Genomic DNA, 21,736 nt, shown 5'->3' on the forward strand with positions numbered 1-21,736 from the left:
TACTTATTACATGTCCAAAGGAAATTCATTAACTGTGAAGGCCTGTGAGATATTTTAAATTACATGAATGGCCTCATTAAAAAGACTAATTATAGGTATTTCGCTTATATTAAACTGGCACAAGAACTTTGACAGTGTTTAATTGTAAATTATTTTTTTCATGTTATTGTTCATCATTTCTTACGGCAGGTTTTGGAAAGGAGCAGATGACAGGATTTCCTGCTCAGCGGACCCGAAGGCCAGGATTTTCTCAGCACCACCCCAGCCCCCCACCCTCACCCTGCCCCCGCCCCCCTGGCTACCAGTGGGATCTTCTGGTCCCACCAAAGTCTATGGCTTTTGTATGGCTTGCCCTCCCTTCTGCCTTCTGCTGGGGAACCCGTTGCAAGGGGTCAACTTCAACAGGACCAGACGATCCGCTGGCGGGAGGGGCTGTGAGATCCCACTCATAGAATTTCCCATCAATTAATTTTGATGGAATCCTTTTTCTCATTGTCTGTGAGATTACAATTGCTCTAATAATGTTAGGAGAGTGATAAACATATTTGATTTGGAAAAATATAATGCACACAGACCAAAGTAAATCTAATAGGCTCTGAAATTCATTTGAAATCAGAAAATGGAAGTGTTTCCTTCAAAAAGCTCTTTGAACTGGAGCTCGACACCAACTTGTGTACATTGCAAACTGAAAATGTACAGAGCACAAATGCAGGCGTCAGGTGTTCTGGCCTACATAGCACTTTTAGGCAAGCATAGCATTTACGAAGGATTTTAGGACAAGTAGAATAAATGAACATTTTGACTTTGAATATTGATTTTATTTTACTATTTCTTACCATAAACTTTGACTGTTGCTTTTCTTTTTTTCACAGATTCCCCACTTTTTACTTGACATACGTAGTTCCCTTTGTCAGATGTGAGTACTTTGTCAATAACAAGGATGCTGTAAAATGTATTTATTCTCCGGTCTGTCTGGTCAATTCTATTTGTTATAGATGTGCTCCTGTTTCCCTGAAACAGACAGAGAAGATATTAAGATTGTATACAACATAGCTGTAACATCAGTTAGTGATGGATTCTCATTTATCTTTAATGATGATGCATCCTATCGGGCTGCATCACAGCCTGGCATAGCAACTGCTCAGCCCAAGATCGTAAGAAACTACAGAGAGTCATGAACACAGCCCAGTCCATCACACAAAACTGCCTCCCATCCATTGACTCAGTCTACACCTCCGGCTGCCTTGGGAAAGCAGGCAGCATTATCAAAGACCCCTCCCACCTGGGTTATTCTCTCTTCCAATGTCTTCCATCGGGCAGGAGATACAAAAGTCTGAGAACACACACTAACAGATTCAAAAACAGCTTCTTCCCCACTGTTACCAGACCCCTGAATGACCCTCTTATGGTCTGAACTGATCTCTTCACACATCTTCTCTACTGAGCAGTACTACACTCTGTATGCTTCCCCTGATGTCTGTGACTATGTATTTACATTGTGTATTGATGTATGTCCTATAGTTTTTTTTCCATGTATGGGACAACCCGTATAGACTGAATGCAGAACAATAGCTAATTCTAGTATCTCCATTAATGCCTGCATGACTAACAGGGCATGATCCAGGAATCAGGGGTTGGATTCTCCACTGTCGGGATTCTCCGTTGCAACGGCAGCGCACGCACGCCTGGGGATTTCCCAATGGCATGGGGCTGCCCACAATGGGAAACCCCATTGGCCAGCTGGCAAGATGGAGAATCCCGCCTCTGATGTCTGGTTTAGTGTTACATTTTGCAACACATTTGTGAAGTGAGCCGTCAAAAGAGCCTGTGCGATTTTTAAAAATCATTTTCTTTCAGAGGATGTGTGTACTACTGGCAAGGCCAAAATTTAACAACCATCCCTAATTGCCAATAAAGGTCAGCGTGAGCTGCCTTCTTGAATTATTGTAGTCCATGTGGTGCAGGCTTTTTGGAGGAAGTCCCAGGATTTTGACTCAGTGACAATGAAGTGAACTAGCGGATAGCGGTCGCAAGTTTGGAGCCAAGGAGTGTTGCTGCAAGCTGCATTTTATAGATGATACACACTGCTGCCACTATGCACCATTGGTGGAGGCAACGAATGGGAGTGGTGGATGGTGTGGGAAGCTTTATCTTGGATATCGATGGAGCTGCATGCATCAAGGTAACTGGAGAGAATTCCATCACACTTCTGATTTGTGCCTATTAGATGGTGGAGGGGCTTTGGGGAGTCAGAAGGCAAGTTATTCGCTGCACAATTCGCAGCCCTTGGTCTGCTCTTGTTACCACCATATCTATGTGGCTGGTTCAGTTAAGTTTCAGTTAAGAATTCAGTCATGGTAATGCCATTGAATGTTAAAGTGAGATGAAGGTGGCCATTGTCTGGCACTTGTGGAATGCAAATGTTACTTGCCACATATGAGCCTGGATTACATCATTCATAAAAACAATGAACAGTGTCTTAACTCCATTTTCCTTCAACTAATTGCACTTTAAAGAGAATGTTCTAATCATATGTATAACAGAGGACCGAGAGAGTGTAGTACTGCACATAAACGGGAAACCAATACACCTCATTTTTTTCATTACTTGCATGATAGCACAGTGGCTAGCACTGTTGCTTCACAGCACCAGGGAGCCGGGTTTGATTCCCGGCTTGGGTCATTGTGCAGAGTCTGCATGTTCTCCCCGTGTCTGTGTGGGTTTGCTCCGGGCGCTCTGGTTTCCTCCCGAAAGATGTGCTTGTTAGGTGAATTGGACATTCTGAATTCTCCCTCAGTCGAACAGGCGCCGGAGTGTGACGACTGGGGGATTTTCACAGTAACTCCATTGCAGCGTTAATGTAAGCCTACTTGTGACACTAATAAAGATTATTATTATCAATTGAAGAAATGTTTCCTTTTTAAATTCACGTAGCATAGGATTTGCTTTTGCTTTGGTATAAGTTTTGTTTGATTAAATAAATATATTTCATATACTATACATTTTTCGACAGCATGTGTAATTTGTTACACAGAGTGGGTATAGTGTACACAATACACTTTTCCTGTGAAGCAATTCATAATGTTCTTCACATTAATTTCAACAGGAAGGGAGGGGGGAAATATGAATTTCAGATTAGGCTGTTCCTGTGATGATTTGCGCACAACCAAGTTCTTAAAATGAAAACAAAACAAGAAATATGTTTCATGTAGCACGTTTTAAACATAGGGCGGAATTTTCCGAAAAAATGGCAGAGTGCCAGGTTCTGACTGAAAACCGGCATGTTTCTCCCCAGAAACACAGCTACGTTTTCTGTCTAGATCTTCTGATACTTTGTCAGAACAAAATCGGTGCACATGTTTAGCACTGTCACTCTGGCGAGGCTTCATAAAGCGTGTAAACCCAGCTACTCAGAGATCTGCACTAAAAATATACCCCCCCCCCCCCCCCCCCCCCACAGCCCTACAAGCTTTGGGTCGATCCCCTTTGGCACAGTGCCAGGGGGAACAGCCCAGACTCGGCCCTCAACCCCAGGACCTCCAGGGCCCTCTGCACTCCCAGCATGATCATTATGACAGGTAACGAGTAGCAAATCATGCCCGCGTGACACCCCACTGGTGGGCGGGAAGATTCAATGAGGTCAGAAGAATCAACTATAATCTGACGAATGATATTGAAATTGATTCAATTTGATGCAAATCATGTTATCACCCTTCTTGGGCGTGAATCTGATTGCTTATTCGGGGAGAGCCCAGGAACATGGTGGTGCGAAATATCGCCAATACAAATTCCGTTTTTGGCCTCTCGCGAGAATCTATGGTCATTGCAGGATTTGTGCCCACTGCGAACATCCCTGCAGAATCCTGCCCACAGTACTATCATGTACACTGTCCCTGTAGGTCTTACTAAGAAATGGGAAAGTCCCAGAATGGAATCCTGGTCGTAATGTTTTACTTTTTTTTAGAAAACGTGGAGGAACAGTCACAGGAATGCCAATTTGGTTTTAAGAACAAAAAACATTTATTAAACATGAAAAGTTTGATTTTAATAGAATATTCCTCCACTCCCCCTCATCTTCACAAATGTACACAGATTTCAAGGATAACACTCCATCCTGAAACAAAATGGCAGATGCCATTTATTTGACCCTCCATGGATTACATCTCAATTCCCTCCAGATGATTGTCACATGTGTTTCCAAGCTCCATTCTAAAAAAGATGCACTTTAAAACGTTCTTTAAAACAATGCTTTCCATTAGCTGTTTACATCAAGAATACACCTCCAGGTTTTTAAACTATCCTTTCAAACAAAGCTTCACCTCCGCTGTTTAACAGGAATCGGTCTCCAGGTTTTCCAACTCTCTATGCAAGATTCCTTTGTCTTGAATGCTTTTACACAAACTCTGAGATTCAACCATTGATTTCCATAATTATTGCAACTAACGTCTCACAAACTGTAGTAAATTATCACAAATCATATAGCCACTTTATATATCTTTCTGGCTTCTCACAAGCCAGCTCCCTCTCACTCAGTCTGTCCTCACTGTTCAACATTGTGTTATAATTCCAATTTTCTGTATTTTTAACTGCAGATTTCCTGGAAATCTCTCTGAATTTACATAGGAACATAGGGACAGGAGTATGCCATTCAGTCCCTCGAGCCTGCACCACCATTCAATGAAATAATGGCTGATCTGTGGCCTAACTCCATATACCTGCCCTTCGCCCACAAAGCTAAAAGCTTTGTTAAACAAAAATTTATCTATCTCAGATTTAAAATTAACAACTGATCTAGCATCAATTGCTGTTTGACGAAGAGAGTTCTAAACCTCTACCACTCTTTGCATGGAGAAGTGCTTCCCAACATCTCTAGTTTCGTTAACCAGCTCTTCTATCGATTTCTGGCACTGGCCTTCTTATCTATTACTCCATTGTATGGCTTTTCTTCTCACCCTTGAGCTTCCTCTCATCAACTGCCATGAATTCAGTTAATCATAAAAAGCCTTCCTACCCTAAAGGTGCCCCTGGTTGCTAGGCAACATCTCCTTCCTTCTTCGAGCCTGTTAACTTTTCACGCTGTAGGTGCTCTCAGCACAATAGCAGCACAGTATTAGACTGAAACCAAAATAACCTAGATGTAAACAGCCATGTCTAACATGAATCTAATTAATGTTCACCCTCCTTTACACAGAACCACTAAAATAAACCCACTTAACTTTTTACCTTATTTCTAGTGTTTGACAATATAAATATAGATCATTTAAAACTACCTCTGCATTCCTGATAACCAGACAAATCACTTGTGATGTTGAGTAATCATTATGCCACTTTTAAAGAAAATATGATGATAATAATCCTTTACTCATTAATATACCAAAAATAAATTATTTCCGACATTTTATGAATGACAATGGAGTAGCTTCTTCACCGCCCACCGCCAGTAGTAAAGTTCCTGGTGGAGAATCATGCATTGGGTAAAAAGTAGGATAGGTGCTGTTCCTATGCTCCAGTCCTATGCCAGCGGCTAACCACAATGTTTAGAAACATCTAGGAGTTAAGTGCTTTCACTTTGTCTTTTACTCAGCAGAAAGCACATGACCTCTGAATCATAGCTAGATGTTTATAAACATTGTGGTTAGGGTTCACTGCAGGTACTTGAGATGCATTCAAGTGTGAAGGGAAATGAAAATAAACAATCCTGACACCTGGTTATCTGGAAGTTAATGCCCTATCAGTTACAGCCTACCAAAAGCTATTTTTCTTTGAAAGGTAATAGAAGTCTCACAGATCAAAGGACCCGAGGGGGTTTAAAGCCTTGTCATGTGTTTTGGCTTTCTAAGAAGTAACATCAGCTGCTTTCTACACTTCTGTCTGAGACAGCAGGTGTGAGAGACAGCTAAATGAAAATGCAGTGATTTTTCATTGTTTCTATCTGGACTGCTCCTTAACTTTCAGGCAGGGGTGACTGATATGGGGGTCCTCTGATATGGGGGGGGCTCTGATATGGGGGTTCTCTGGTGGGGAATCATGGGTGGCTCAGCTCACCTTCAGATGTGCGTGCTTTGTGGGGGGGGGGGGGTGACCCAGCATTTCCCGCGGTGGTGGTACGGGGAAGGATGCCCCTACTTGTCAGCAGAGGGTGGGGAGCGGGATTTGCATTATGGGTGGGGGGGAGGGGGGGGGAGAAAGCACCAGACCTTGGTATTGGTGTGCCATTCCCAATGGCGGTCAGATAGCAGGATTCAGAATGGGGAGCTCCCAGTCATGCATATATTTGCATGGCAAGGGAGTGGGAATCGCTCCTGGGCGCCACTCCTAGTGTCAGCAGAGACCATGAGTGATTCTACTGCGACTGGAGAGCATAGTCTCCCAAACAGAGAATCCTGCCCAATGTGATTAATGACATTGCGATAACTTTCTCAAAATACATCGAGCGTGGGAGTGAGTTTATCTGACAGTGTCTTTCATGAATGTGCTGAAAAATTGCAGTCTCAATGATCATTGCATTACAAAATAAATGTTCAATACCTAAAACAGGATAGATTTCCAGCAAATGGTTAGATGTTTACAGTGGAGCAGGAACCAATAAAGGGCTTTTGAAATGTTTATCCTAAATATGTATTTCTTTTGATGATTTTGTGGGCAGGATTTTCCGCGCATTCCGTTGCGTGTTTCATGGCAGCAGAGCCAGCCCACCAATCGCCATCGGCAGGATCTTCTGGTCCCGCCATTATCAGCAGGTTTCCCATTGAATGCACCCCTCGCCATCGGGAACCCTTGGAGGGGGTGCCTTGTCTAAGGGACCGGATGCTCCCAGTGGTGTGAACGGCCAGTAGGTTCTGGCCACATGGTTGAGGGTTTGGAGGGTGAACGCCATTTTTAAAAGTTTGTACTTCAAATATAATTCATTTTTAACTGGTATTTTTCCATAAAAAGAATATTATGGTTGCATTTCAAGCTTACTCAGAGAATAATAAAACTGTAGAGACAGTCAAAGATAGTTCTGGATGATTTTCTGTTTAATTTTATTTTGTATTTATTCAGCACTCTATCACTTTTGTGTAGTTTGTGGTTTAAAACTATAAGGGACTGTCACTGTGCAAATATATTTTTAAAAAGTAAAATTAAAAGTTATGCAATATCTTTTCAGTTTCCGGGCTCTCTGCCAATCCAAATTATTCATTCATACTTTTGATCTAAAAGGGCAACATCTTTCAACATTTCCTAGTAATTCTGAAGGGCAAGAGTGTGATCCAGAAACAAAAGCTGAGTTATCAACAAGACTTTGTCTTACAATGCCTTTGAAGTATGTATCCTGCTGAAGGTACTTACTTTGCCAGGGAAATCCCAAATAATCTCAACTCTTGAATTCAGTTTTGCTGTCACTGTGCACTTGATAGCGAGTGTTTTTCCACTCAGCATTTTGACTGGGTTGGTAACATTAAGCTGTACCTTGTTGATGCCATCAACTATATTTCAAACAATAATAAAAGAAAATTAAGATTGTAAAAAAAACTCAGCCATCTGGATACAATGCATACTGTATGCATCACTTCATATCATTCTATATACAATCAAATTTTATAATTTAAGAATACTAATAAATAACTAGTAAATACAGCATGTTTACACTAAGTTATGATGTGCAATAGTTTTTTTTTAATAGCAAATTTATCTATTATCAAGTGCAGCACATTCATCACCAAATACGAGCATTCCCAGATTGATTGAAACAAACCAACAGATTAGATTAGTTCTCCCCCGGAAAAAGATATATTCAAATGCTTTGATTAATCAACCCACTTTACAATTCTGCATTGAAACAAAACAAGGTGATGCAACCTTCATTCTGGACAGAATCCACGATGGCAGATATCGGTCAGATGTGATTGTCCAGCCATTTATGCTTTAACATTGTTAGAAATTAATTGTGTGCGTTTTTTAGGAGGATTCCAAAATTATAACTCCAATCTAACAGGAATGATTAGTGACTATGGGCAGAATATTTCCAAAATCTGGCAGAATGTCAGGTTCAGACTAAGAACGGGCATGTTTCTCTCCAGAAACATAGCCAAACCTTTACTCCAGATTGTCTGGCACTCAGTGCCCTGATCTGTATGAAAAATAAACTTCCCCCACAGCTCACCACAGAGAGCCCCCCTAACTGCACTGCCCCCACCCCTACAAGCATTGCGATGGCCTCACCATCACCATACACGCATCAGTGCATTCCTCTCAAAGGCACCACGCCTTCTTCACAGGCATCATCCTCCCCCAGGAATCCCCCCTTCACAAGCTTCACCCTATCACTTCACAGCCATTGACCTTTCCTTTCATAGACATTGGCCCTCCCCTCCCCGATCTCAAACAAGGGGGGGGGGCGGGCAGGGAAGATACAAAACCAATATCTCACAGCACAAATCCTGTTTTGGGCCTCTTGCAAGATTTAGCAGCCATTATGGGATTTGTACTCATGGCTACTGCAGTTGTGACCTATGTTTTTAAAACTAATTTTTATTCCAAACTTTTGTGTAAAGAACAGCCAAGATAGGAAAATAATCTGTGTTCACTATCATCACAACTATAAAATTGACAGATACTTCTGGTATTTGTATCTGCACCTGCACAGTTAAATGTGGCAATCTAGAAATTGCTGTCAGTGATTCCCTGATGTTCCACATGGTGCATTGTTCAAATCTCCACAGACGGTGCAGAAATCACTTGCGTTTGTGTGAACTTCTACTTTTACACTCTACCCAAAAGGGAATCACACCTTTCTGAATGAGGTGTAACTGGATTTTAAACGTTACTCCTCAATGATCTCTCCAGGCCTAAAATCTGATTTTATATTTGTGAAATGTTGAATTTCTCCATTATGACAAAAATTCGATAGGTTTTCAATAAAATTACTTTTTGGGTTTGTTTAAGATATTTCAGTTTCTGCTTAAATTCCAGTGTATGTCCAAATCTTTATTTTGCTGTCTGTGAAATTAGCAAAAGATAATCCATGTATTTATTTCCTGGTCTGCTGTCTGTTAAAATTCATTAATGTGATTGGTTGCTTAACCTGCTCAATGACATCACTGTCACTGGATTCTGAAGCTCCTCTGTGATTGCTGCCAGAAATTAATGTTGGAAAAGGTGAAATCCACGCCTCAGAGATTGGCTTTGTGGGCAGCTTCCTTCAAGGTTTTACTGACCGCAATATTCGGGCCAATGTATTTTTAAATGGGAGAATGTTTTGCCGAGACTTTTGAGGGTTGCCGCACACACTTATTATGCAAAATTTCTTTAACACAAAGTAGTAAAGATTAATTCATTGAAAAACCATAAGTAATGACATTTATGCTGACATCACAACCACATTGTGGACTCAGTACATTTTTCCCCAACGCGGTCAAATTAGGTCATTAGCACACACTTTTTTAAAACAGCAGGTTCCAAGAACGTTGACACAATTTTTGTAACTCATCTTTGAAAAAACTTGGCATTTATACTTCAAATCAAAATTCAAAAAGATATAGGGTGCGTTCTATCGGCCTCGACGCACACGAATCAGGACGCATCAAGGCCGGTAAATCTTGCGAAAGGCCTCGCGTAAGATTTACCGGCTTCACCACGCCTCGCGAGATCTAACGAGATCTCACGAGGTGTCATGATCTGGAATCCGTCCATTGAGTGCGGGATCCAGATTTGCATATTCCTTGTAAGTGGTTAGTCTCACTTACGTCGGTCGGAGCTACCGGGCGCCCGGGATTGAACGGCTTGCCCCGGAGACCCCAAGTGGACGCAGTTCAGCACTGGTTTCCACAAACATGGACCAGATGTGGCAGCACTTGAGGAGGGAGTCTCCCAGGTGATCGGGTGCCCCGGGTGGTCGGGCTCTGGGCAGGGTTGTACCCAGCACCCTGCTGCTAGCCAGGCACCCTGTCAGTGCCATCTGGGTGCCACCCTTGCCATACCAGGATCCCCAGGTGGGACTGTCAGACTAGCAGGGCACTGCCAGGTTGGCAAGGTGCCCAGGTGGCATCTTGCACATGCCAAGGATCGGGCCCGGTGTTGCCCTGCCCTTATGAGGTGAGGTGCGGAGGGACTCGATGACTCCCTAATTGTTAAGCTGGGGTGTTGGTGTGGTCCGAAGGCCACGGTTTTAAATGGAGCTCGTTGGTGCAGGAAATGGGTCAAAGTGCGGCTTTGATGTGGCATTCCTCGCTGAGGCCCAGAAATGAAGCAGAAACCCATTTAATAGCAGGGTCGTTCTCGGTGCTACCAGCGCCAGGAAACGCCCAGCTAAACGTGCCCAACACAGGACTCTGTTTCATTTCCTTTAAATCGGGCCATCCTTAGGCCCACTCCCCCACACTATCCCTATAACTCCACCTAACCTTGACATCCTTGGACACTAAGGGGAATTTTTTATCATGGCCAATCCACCTAGCCTGCACATCTTTAGACTGCGGGAGGAAACCAGAGCATCCAGAGGAAACCCACGCACACACGGGGAGAACGTGCAAACTCCACACAAACAGTTACCCAAGGCCAGAATTGAACCCAGATCCCTGGCGCTGTGAGGCAGCAGTGCTAACCACTGTGCCGCCTATACATAGGTCTCATACTGAAAAATGCATATTTGCTAGTTGTTATTGATGCAGAACAAGGCCAGCAGCGCGGTCTCAATTCCCGTACCAGCTAAGAATTCCGAATTCTCCCTCTGTGTACCCGAACAGGCGCTGGAATGTGGCGACTAGGGGCTTTTCACAGTAATTTCATTGCAGTGTTAATGTAAGTCTACTTGTGACAATAAAAAGATTTCTTTTAAATTTAAAAATCTAAACAAGTGTACCTCAGGAATTTTTCACTCATATATATGTATTAAAATATATAATTACTGCATATCCAAGTGAAAAGCAGCTCAGAACAGATTGGAAAGATTTCTTATTTATAAGGTTTTTTTGTTTAAAAACAGAAATGGACTAGGGGTAATAAGAGGGTGAGTCATTCGGTAAGAAAATACATTTATTATAGCAACTGATTACATTGGCACAACCTGACGGGAATGTTTGTAAAATTATGCATGACTTGAATGCTGGTGGAGGGTGGGAAGCACAAAATTGATAGTCACAAAGAGGAAGGCATATTTATAAAAAACAATCAGCATTAGAAATTCACAGTACTATCTGTATGCTATGACAGAAATCAAGTTATTTTAAAAGTTATATGGACTGGGCTAAAATGGCTACACAACAATTAAAATATGTTGCTCTAAGGTTAGTTTAAAATGAATAAGATTTTAAGTGTTGAAACTATAGATAGAATTTTCTGGCCTGTGCTGCCGGTGGGGTCTTCCATTCGAGCTGAAGTCAATGGACATCTGAATGGCTCACTGCATCAGCCACAGGGGAGCGTGCTGCGGCAGAGTCGAAAAATCGCAGCCTGATATAATCTGCTACCTTCCTTTTAGCTTTTGCTGATTGCCAATCCCATTAACTACAAAATCATTGATAGCAATCCAAAAAAGTTGTTTTTGTAATTCTGCAGATCCATCATTGTATTTTATTTATGAAGTTACGATAATATTGCGCTAACCTAAACTGCAGGATCATATATGAAATTTTGAAAAGCATCAGGATAGATAAGTCCCCTGGGCCTGACGGAATATACCCAAGGTTACTACGGAAGCGAGGGAGGAGATTGCTGCGCCGTTGGCAATGATCTTTGCGTCCTCACTCTCCACGGGAGTAGCACTGGATGACTGGAAGGAGGCGAATGTTGTTCTCCTGTTCAAGAAAGGGAATAGGGAAATCCCCTGGAATTACATACCCGTCAATCTTACGTCTGTGGTGAGCAAAATATTGGAAAGGATTCTGAGAGATAGGATTTATAATTATTTAAAAAAACATAGTTTGATTAAAGATAGTCAGCATGGCTTTGTGAGGGGCAGGTAGGTCATGCCTCACAAGCCTCACTGAATTCTTTGGGGATGTGATGAGACACATTGATGAAGGTTGGGCAGTGGATGTGGTGTATATTGATTTCAGTCAGACATTTGATAAGGTTCCCCATGGTAGGCTCATTCAGAAAGTTAGGGGGCATGGGATACAGGGAAATTTGGCTGTCTGGATACAGAATTGGCTGGCCGAAAGAAGACAGCGAGTGGTAGTGGATGGAAAGTATTCCGCTTGGAGGTCGGTGACCAGTGGTGTCCCACAGGAATCTGTTCTGGGACCTCTGCTCTTTGTGGTTTTTATAAATGACTTGGATGAGGAAGTGGAGTTGTAGATAGTGTTGAGGGCTGTTGCAGGTTATAACAGGACATTGACAGGATGCAGAGTTGGGCGGAGAAGTGGCAGATGGAGTTCAACCTAAATAAATGTGAAGTGATTCATTTTGGAAGGTCTAACTTGAATGCTGAATACACGGTTAAAGGCAGGATTCTTGGAAGTGTGGAGAAACAGAGGGATCTTGGGGTCCACATACATAGATCCCTCAAAGTTGCCACCCAGGTTGATAGGGTTGTTAAGAAGGCGTATGGTGTATTGATTTTCATTAAAAGGGGGATTGAGTTTAAGAGCCGTGAGGTTTTGCTGCAGCTTTATAAAACCCTAGTTAGACCACACTTGGAATATTGTGTCCAGTTCTGGTCGGCTCATTATAGGAAGAATGTGGATGCTTTGGAGAGGGTGCAGAGCAGATTTACCAGGAAGCTGCCTGGACTGGAGGGCATGTCTTATGGAGAAAGGTTGAGGGAGCGAGGGCTTTTCTCACTGGAGCGAAAAAGGAAGAGGGGTGACATGATAGAGGTGTACAAGGTGATGAGAGGCATGGATAGAGTGGATAGCCAGAGACTTTTCCCCAGGGCGGAAATGGCTGTCACGACGGGACATAATTTTAAGGTGATTGGAGGAAGGTATAGGGGAGCTTTCAGAGGTAGGTTCTTTACAGAGAGAGTGGTGGGTGCGTGGAATGCATTGCCAGCAGAGGTGGTGGATTCAGAGTCATTAGGGACCTTTAAGCGACTCTTGGACAGGCACATGGACAGCAGTAAATTGAAGGGGTGAAGGTTAGGTTGATCTTACATTGGGATAAATGGTCGGCATAACATCGTGGGCCGAAGGGCCTGTACTGTGCTGTACTGTTCTATGTTCTATAATATTCAGAAGATCGTTACATATCTACGAGGCTTAGAATTCATTGGGTAAGAGTGCTACTTTCTGCCTGTGAAAGTTAGAGGGGGCGATTCTCCAAGCCCCGCGCCGGGCTGGAGAATCGCCGCAACCGCGCCACGACACCGGCGCGCGATTCTCCGAGGTGCGGAGAATCGCCGCCATTTGCACCGGCGCGTTTGGCGCGGCACCGGCCGCGGACCACTGGAATCTGTGGGGCCGCCGATTCTCCGGCCTGGATGGGCCGAGCGGCTGCGCCGATACGACAGAATACCGCCATCGCCGTTCACCCACCCCTGGTCGCTGCCGGCAGGAACTCTGCGGAAACGGTCGGGGGGCGGCCTGTGGGCGGGGAGGGGGGCTCCTTCACCGGGGGGTGGGGGGGCCTCCGATGGGGTCTGGCCCACGATCGGGGCCCACCGATCTGCGGGCTGGCCTCTCCTCCCCCAGGCCGACTTTCTGCCGTGGCCGGCCCCTGAACACCGACCCCATGTTGGGTCGGGGCCGACGCGCATAAGAAGTCCCCGCGCATGCGCAGGTTGGCACGGCCCAATTGCGCATGCGCGGGTTGGTGCGGCGCCCATTTGGCACCGCGTAAGGAGGCTGGAGCGGCGTGAACCGCTCCAGTGCCGTGCTGGACCCTGTGGGGTCCAGAATCCGTCGTACCTGGGCCCAGTTCACGCCGTCGTGAAACGCGACGGCGTTCACACTTGGGCTCAATATTGGAGAATCGCCCCCAGAATGTATGCAAAAATGTTTGGCACACCTGATTTACTTTAAATAATGGAATAAATGTTTTTAATAAGTATTCAAACTCTTAAAAGCATAGCACTGAAATGTTTAAAGATCTCTTTTTCAGTGATGCCCTACCCGTGGGCCAGTGCTTCCATGTCCTGAGTGCTGAAATTTATATGAGGCAACCTTCAAAATTAGACTTGATGTCAGGGCAGGTCTTCCAAATTGATATGTTTATGGAATGAGATGAAGTAAGGTGGGAGAAAGCTTATATGGCGCATAAACACCAACATGGGCCTGTTGGGCTGAATGCCTTCTCTCTGTGCTGTAATTAATTTATAATATGCTGTAAAATCTGAGGAAACATTCATTAAGGTGAATACTTGTCATCGAACATGTGTTCAACACCAAAAATGTGATCGATTTCCAGCAAGCCGTTACATTCTGGCAGAGAACTACTGACCTTGGAGACATGGATTTCACCTTTTCCAAAATTAATTTGATTCTGGGATCAACAACAGGGAAGCTTCTGAATTCAACAACAGTGATGCCAGATACAATCAAAGTGGTCAGGCAATAATTATCTGCTTTGGGTCACCAAAATTCTTTTAGTTGTTGCAAGTCCTTCATTTATTTTTTAAACAAAATGTACTGGTGAACTAAACAGATTTGATGAAAAGTCTTTGACCTTAAAAATGAACTCTGCTTCTTTCTCCATGGATGTTGCCTGACCTAGCTTTCAGTTTTATTTCAGGTTTCCAGCATATTTTGCTGTGTTCTTAACTAAACAATCGGTTGGATTTAGAAAAACTACACTGGTTAATCAGCAGTTACTAATGATGTGGAGATGCCGGCATTGGACTGGGGTGAGCACAGTAAGAAGTCTTACAACACCAGGTTAAAGTCCAACAGGTTTGTTTCAAACACTAGCTTTCGGAACACTGCTCCTTCCTCAGGTCAATGAGGAATGAGGAAGGAGCAGTGCTCCGAAAGCTAGGGCGGAAATCTCCCCCCCCCCACGCCAGGTGGGAGAATCGCCCGGACGCCGCGCAAGTCCCGCCACGCCGTCCCGGCGCCCGCACGCGATTCTCCCCCCCCGCCCCCCCCACGAAACCGGCCCGGCGCGAATCACGGCTGGCCGCTGGGAGAACCGGCGCTTGCCGTTGGTAATGGGCGAGTGGCGATTCTTTGGCCCAGATGGGCCGAGCGGCCTGCCCAACACGACAGGTTCCCGCCGGCGCCATCCACACCAGGTCACAGGCGGCCGGAACAGCGCGGGAACGCTGGGGAGGCGGCCTGTGGGGGGGCGAGGGGGGTTCCTGCACCGGGGGGGGTGGCTCAATAGGGGTCTGGCCCGTGATTGGTGCCCATCGATCGGCGGGCCGGCCTCTCTGAAGGAGGACCTCCTTTCCTCCGCTGCCCCACAAGATCGATCCGCCATCTTCTTGCGGGGAGAACGACAACCGCGCATGCGCGGGTGACATCATTTACGCGGCGCCGGTCGCGTCATTTACGCGGCGCCGGTCGCGTCATTTACGCGGCGCCAGTCGCGTCAATTACGCGGCGCCGCTTTTACGCGGCGCCAAGGCCCGGCGCACGTAAATGACGCGGCGCCAATAGGGGGCTGGGAACGGCCTCCGACGCCGGAGTGAAACACTCCGGTTTTCACTCCGGCATCGGGACTTAGTCTCCCGATGGGAGAATTGCACCCCTAGTGTTTGAAACAAACCTGTTGGACTTTAACCTGGCGTTGTAAGACTTCTTACTGAGCAGTTACTAATTTGAGGGGTCACCCTAGAAATGAGGGTGAACTGGGGGTCTGTGACAGAGATGGAGAGGAATTTAATGACCAAGTCATCTAGTCTGATTTTACCTGCTCCTATGCAATTCACAAGCAGCAAAACGGAAACTCAGAATCAAAACTTTATCAGCTAGTAAGGGGCATAAACCCTGATTTTGGGGGGTGGGGGGGCGGAGTAGAGGGAAGATGGAAATAATATAAAGGAGGAGAGATTTGTTACATGTTTCAAGAATCTCAAATGTAGGAGTTGAATGGCATACACACAGTATGCATATTGGAATACACAGTAAAAAAATTTATTTTGCCGCTGATATCAAACTTTGGGGAGGGATAAGCAGTGACCATGATACCAATCGACTGCAACAGGACAAAGATAAGAGAGGAGAATGGGCAGACAAGTTGCAGGTCGCATTTAATACAGAGAAGGGTGTCTTGGTGCATTTTATCAAAATGGATAGGGAGTTGCAATACAGATTTAATGGTACAGTTCTAAAAGATTTGCAGGAACTGAGGGACCTGGGGTTCATGTGTATGTACCTTTAAAGATGGCAGGACGTATTGAAAGAGTGGTTAGCAATGCTTATGAGATCTTGGGCTTGATACACAGAGATATTAAGCACAAAGCTTAAGCAGAATCTGTATAAATCTCTGCTTAGTCCACAACTAGAGTATTGCATCCAGTTCTGGTCACCACACTTTAGGAAATGTGTGCGAGTACAGAGGAGACTTAGAATTGTTCCAGGTATTTGGAATTTTAGCACAAGATTAGGTTGGAGAAACTGGGGTGTTCTTCTTGGAGCAAAGGAGATTGAGGAGAGATTTGATAAGGGTGCACAAGCTTATGACAGGTTTGGATAAACAAGGAAAATCTATTCCCACTCGCTGGTGGCAAAAGGGCTAGAGGACACAGATCTAAGGTTTCGGGAACGAGATGCAGGTGGTTGGGAGGAAGAACATGTTTATGCAGTGAGTAGTAATGACCGAGAACTCGCTGCCCACAAAAGGTGGTAGAAACAGAGATGATCCATGATTTTAAAAAGGATATTGGATGAGCACTTGAAGCAAACAAACGTGTTTCCTTGGGGGATGCGACTGACTGGACTGCTCCATGGAAAGCTGACATAAACACAACTGGCAAAATGGCCTCCTTCTGTGCCATAAATGGCTCTACAATGTCACCACTAAATACCTAACGCACAAACATCATTATGTGTGGATCAGTTGTCAGCCCGGCAAAGAACTGGTTGGTGGATACTAAAGTGCAATACAGCAAATATAAGCAGTTATAATAATGGCAAATAAGGGGTTAGTTTAGCACAGTGGGCTAAACAGCTGGCTTGTAATGCAGAACAATGCCAGCAGCGCAGGTTCAATTCCCGTACCGGTCTCCCCAAACAAGCACCGGAATGTGGCGACTAGGGCTTTTCACAGTAACTTCATTGAAGCCTACTTGTGACAATAAGCGATTATTATCATATTATTAAATAACAACAGGAAATGGAGCTACAAACCCTGTCTGTGTGTTAAATAAATAGAACGAAACATCCTTCCATTCACACTGGTTTCGCATGTCAGCAGTCCAATAAATCTGTATGTGGGTCTGGGAATAACAAAGCCTCGTTTGCTGTCCCACATAACCTCCTTGCCATCAACGATAAAGGATAAGGAATTCTAAAAGTAAAAAACAGAAGTTTTGTCATTATAGTGAATCATCTCAGGCTGAAAAGACATTGATATGAGCATTTCTATGATAAAGGGCAAAGTGATTAAAATAGTGCCTCAAATTTAATTAATTGCTGTGAAATGAAAAGCAATAATCTCAAATAATACACCAGATTATTAGCAAGCCTATTTAATTTTGTTAAATTAAGGGGCAATTTAGCATGGCCAATCTACCTATCCTGCACATCTTTGGGGATGAGACCCACACAGACACATGGAAAATATGCAAACTCTGTACGGACAGTGACCCGTAGCCGGGATCGAACCCGGATCCTCGGCACTGTAAGTGAGCCTATTTAAGTAACCGTCTATGCCTTTCAATTCCTGGATGCCAACTAATACAACATGGAATTTATCCACAGGGAGTGTAGTCACTCTTTGAGAAAAACTATTCAACATTCAGAAATCACACATACAGCAAAGATTTATCTGAAGAGAATTTTTCTATAACCCTTCCCTGGGTCTCTTCCATCTTAGATTGTTCTTTCTAATACAACATTGCAAGATGTTTATTTTATAGAAGATGAATACTCTTATTATGGTACAGATTTTAAAAATGATATCAAAGTATAATAATATTATTTTGAGACATAAGTTAGCAAAAGAAAACAAAATTATTATATTTGTGTATGGTGTGTTTCAAATATATTAGATTGTAGTCTTATTTCCTGCAATTGTTGTTTGGCTTTGATTGTTTGCTATAGTTCAATTCTATCAGTGGATCAAAACCTGACAAACTCGTTTTTCTTTTGTAAAATGTAAAACTATGCCTTTTTGATTAATTTTTTTCTGTGAATTGTTTTCAGCCATTTCATATTGAATCAAATTTCCATTTTTGAGTTCTCAGTTATGTAACACCTACACCTAAAATTATACCACCCATGTGATTCAATGTTACCCATTCTCATTTATGTTTTCATCTTTTCTCCTTCCATATTGATAAATGCCATGCATTATTTTATCCAGCTAATTTTTCAGTTTCCATGGGCGAAATTCTCCCCCAACGGCGGGATGCCCGGCGACTGGCGCCAAAGCCGGCGCAAATCAGACGGGCATCGCGCCGGCAAAAAGGTGCGGAAGTCTCCGCATCTTTGGCGGCCTAGCCCCAACATTGAGGGGCTAGGCCGACGCCGGAGGGATTTCCGCCCCGCCAGCTGGCGGAAATGGCGTTTGTTGCCCCGCCAGCTGGCGCGGAAATGCGGCGCATGCGCGGGAGCGTCAGCGGCCGCTGTCAGTTTCCCCGCGCATGCGCAGTGGGGAGAGTCTCTTCCGCCTCCGCCATGGTGGAGGCCGTAGCGGAGGCGGAAGGGAAAGAGTGCCCCCACGGCACAGGCCCGCCCGCGGATCGGTGGGCCCCGATCGCGGGCCAGGCCACCGTGGGGGCACCCCCCGGGGTCAGATCGCCCCGCGCCCCCCCCCAGGACCCCGGAGCCCGCCCACGCTGCCTGGTCCCGCCGGTAAATACCAGGTTTGATTTACGTCGGCGGGACAGGCAGTTTCTGGGCGGGACTTCGGCCCATCCGGGCCGGAGAATCCAGCGGGGGGTCCCGCCAACCGGCGCGGCTGGATTCCCGCCCCCGCCCAATCTCCGGGAGCGGAGACTTCGGCGGGGGCGGGGGCGGGATTCACGGCGGCCAACGGCCATTCTCCGACCCGGCGGGGGGTCGGAGAATGACGCCCATGAGTTCACCCTAATAAAGGCAAAAAAGTTGCTACGTCACTTTCTCCATCAAAGCACTGAAACTGCAAAGTATTTCTCAATCCACAGTAGCCTCTGAATATACAGAGACATTTTAGTTGTTTATAACCTCTCTCCACTGACACAAGCTATGTCAGAAGTGGTCAATGTGTCATGTGATCTTGACTTTTCCTTATGTGAATGTACATTTGATTGCCCTTGACAGGGATCAAAACTTAAATGAGCACTTTGGGAGCTGATATGTTGCTTTATTTAAATCACCACAGAATGTATTCAAAGATGCTGGATGATTTATAACTGTGTGAAATTCTAGGTTATGTCACAACTAATTATTTTAACACAGTGCAGTAGAATTTCAGTTTTTTTAAATCGCCACTAGTTAAATTAAAGGGTTTTTTTAGTTGCATGTTTCATGGTAAAATTCTGCCAAACAACTTTCTCCTCTGTACACTGAGCAATAAACAAATGTTAATTAATTTACTAACAATGAACCAATCTGTCCGGAGACTGATAGAAAGATGCACTTCCAAGAACACTTGTTGGCCTCATCTATCATATCTAACTTTGATGATACGCAGCTGCAGATCCTGGTAAACCTCATATTGTAACATGAGTTCTTACTGACCACACACTCAGCACACCGCATCTTCTCCAACAAAGCAATCTTTATATCTGTATTCTGCACAGCTGACCTATCACCAGTAAAATGCTCTCGTGAGGGCTTTCTGATGTCTCGGTCAGTTGCTTCTATATGGAATGCTACACCACAGTAACCCACACCTCAAGGAGAGGAAAATATATTGTCTTCCCAGTTCTGTTAACTGAGCAGGGACTGCCATTAAAAGCAGTTATTGAAAAGTTTACGTCTCAGAGAATTCCACGCTCTCAGCGGAAGGCAGTTTCATTGTGGCGAGTAGCTCTCTTGGGAAGAAAGGGGCATAAAAATAAATAAATAAAAGACCCATGGATTAGATTTTGCCAACTAAGTGCTTTGATGCAAAAGGAAAAAACAATATGAAACAAATGTAATTGCATACACGTTTCTCATGTAAAGAGTTCTACAGGGTGGGACAGGAGGGATGCCTCGAGTAGGATGTAATAAATGTGACTTTCGGCCTATCTCACTGACTTCCTGTCAACACAGGATACAGACCTACTGTCTCTGCTGTGCTGCCAACTTGGGTATTATATGGACGCTCCTGCTTGTGGATTATGCTGCTCAATGGGAAACATTTTTGTCCTATTACCCAAACTATAACATATCCTTTGGAAATATATATGTATATTTACACCAACAAAGAGTGAAATTAACTGCACTTCTACACACTTTAAGTTTGCTGCCGTTTAAGTTACTTGCAGAGTACATTGGATCATAATAAACCTGGAAAACCTTGAAGTTCAATTTTGTTTCAAATAAGAATTGTATGGAAATTATTCAAACTAAATGGATTAGAAATACTGGTATTTGTAAACATTTCTCACTTAACATTATTTAATATGGCCAGTACTAAATAACTTGATCAGAAAGGTCTTTCAATTTTTATTGATATATGCAAATTCAGAGTTATATTCATTTCGTTAATCTTTTCTATTTACTTATTCATTTCTTTTTTCATATTCCTAATTTGTCTTCTGCTATTCTTACCTGTTTACTTTCCTCATTGTAAAGATATTTGCCTACACAACAGCAGTACTATGTTTCAAAACAATTTGCTGTACATGACGAACTTCAAGCAGTTTGAAGCATGTGAGAAGATTTCAGGGCCGTTTGCCACAGGCACAAATCCCGTTATGGCTGCTAACACTTGCAAGGGAGTCATAATCGGGGTTTCTGGCAGTGAGATCTCAGCTTCATATCTCCCTTGTCCCCCCCCCCCCACCCCGCTCCCTCCCCGGAAAGGTGTCGAAAGGCATTGCTTCAAAAACGAAAACCAATCGTGATAACCATGCCGGAACGCGGAGTAGAGTATAACCCCTGTGTGATGATGCCACTCCCTGGCATCTAGGCACTGCCAGGGCGAAGGACAGGCCTCCAGGGAACTCCACTGGGGCAGGGGGTTCCCATTATTTGCGGGGGGGGGGGGGGGGGGGGATCATCACATTTGTGCCTGAATGGCAGTTGAGGGGTGGCAGACACTGAGAATGGAGGAATGATGATGCCGGTGGTGATGCGGGGGTGGGGATCACCCTGATGCCTGAGTGTTGTGTGTGTGTGTGTGTGTGTGTGGGAGGGGGGGGAAACCTGCGTGTTTGAGTGTTGGGGGTGTTCTCCTTGTCTGCCAGGGGTCCTGATGTCCCGAGGGGCCTTTAAGTGCACTTTGAGATTGGGGCACCATTTGCCGCCTCCATCAGGCCCTGACAGAGTGACAACGCAAAATATGACCCCTATTTTTTTGTGACAAAGTGTCAGTAAATCTGGAGTGAAAACCTGGCTGTGCTTGTGGGGAGTAATATGCCGGTTTTCATTCGGAACCTGACACTTTGCCATTTTTTAGGAAAATTCTGCCCTGTGAAGATTCAAATTCTTCTTCATGTTTCTTAACCTAATTTCTTACTTTCTTTAATACTTCCAGGGTTCTTTTTTTAAAGTTCCAGGTGACAGTAAAAACAATTGAG

General features: G+C 44.4%; 1 protein-coding gene across 2 annotated transcripts in view; it reads right to left on the minus strand.

Moving 5' to 3' along the window:
• flt1 (fms related receptor tyrosine kinase 1) overlaps positions 1 to 21,736 on the minus strand; it is a 315,859-nt gene that overhangs the window by 234,532 nt on the left and 59,591 nt on the right. For both annotated transcript variants that reach the window (XM_072476946.1, XM_072476945.1), the window contains exons 5-7: positions 17,211 to 17,370; positions 7,333 to 7,469; positions 837 to 1,011 (exon numbers count right to left, since the gene is read on the minus strand). In XM_072476946.1, the coding sequence (XP_072333047.1) occupies positions 837 to 1,011; positions 7,333 to 7,469; positions 17,211 to 17,370 (472 nt within the window). The remainder of the gene's footprint in view (positions 1 to 836; positions 1,012 to 7,332; positions 7,470 to 17,210; positions 17,371 to 21,736) is intronic.

The sequence above is a fragment of the Scyliorhinus torazame genome, chromosome 15, assembly GCF_047496885.1.
Source record: "Scyliorhinus torazame isolate Kashiwa2021f chromosome 15, sScyTor2.1, whole genome shotgun sequence".
In the NCBI taxonomy this organism is placed as follows: Eukaryota; Metazoa; Chordata; class Chondrichthyes; order Carcharhiniformes; family Scyliorhinidae; genus Scyliorhinus; species Scyliorhinus torazame.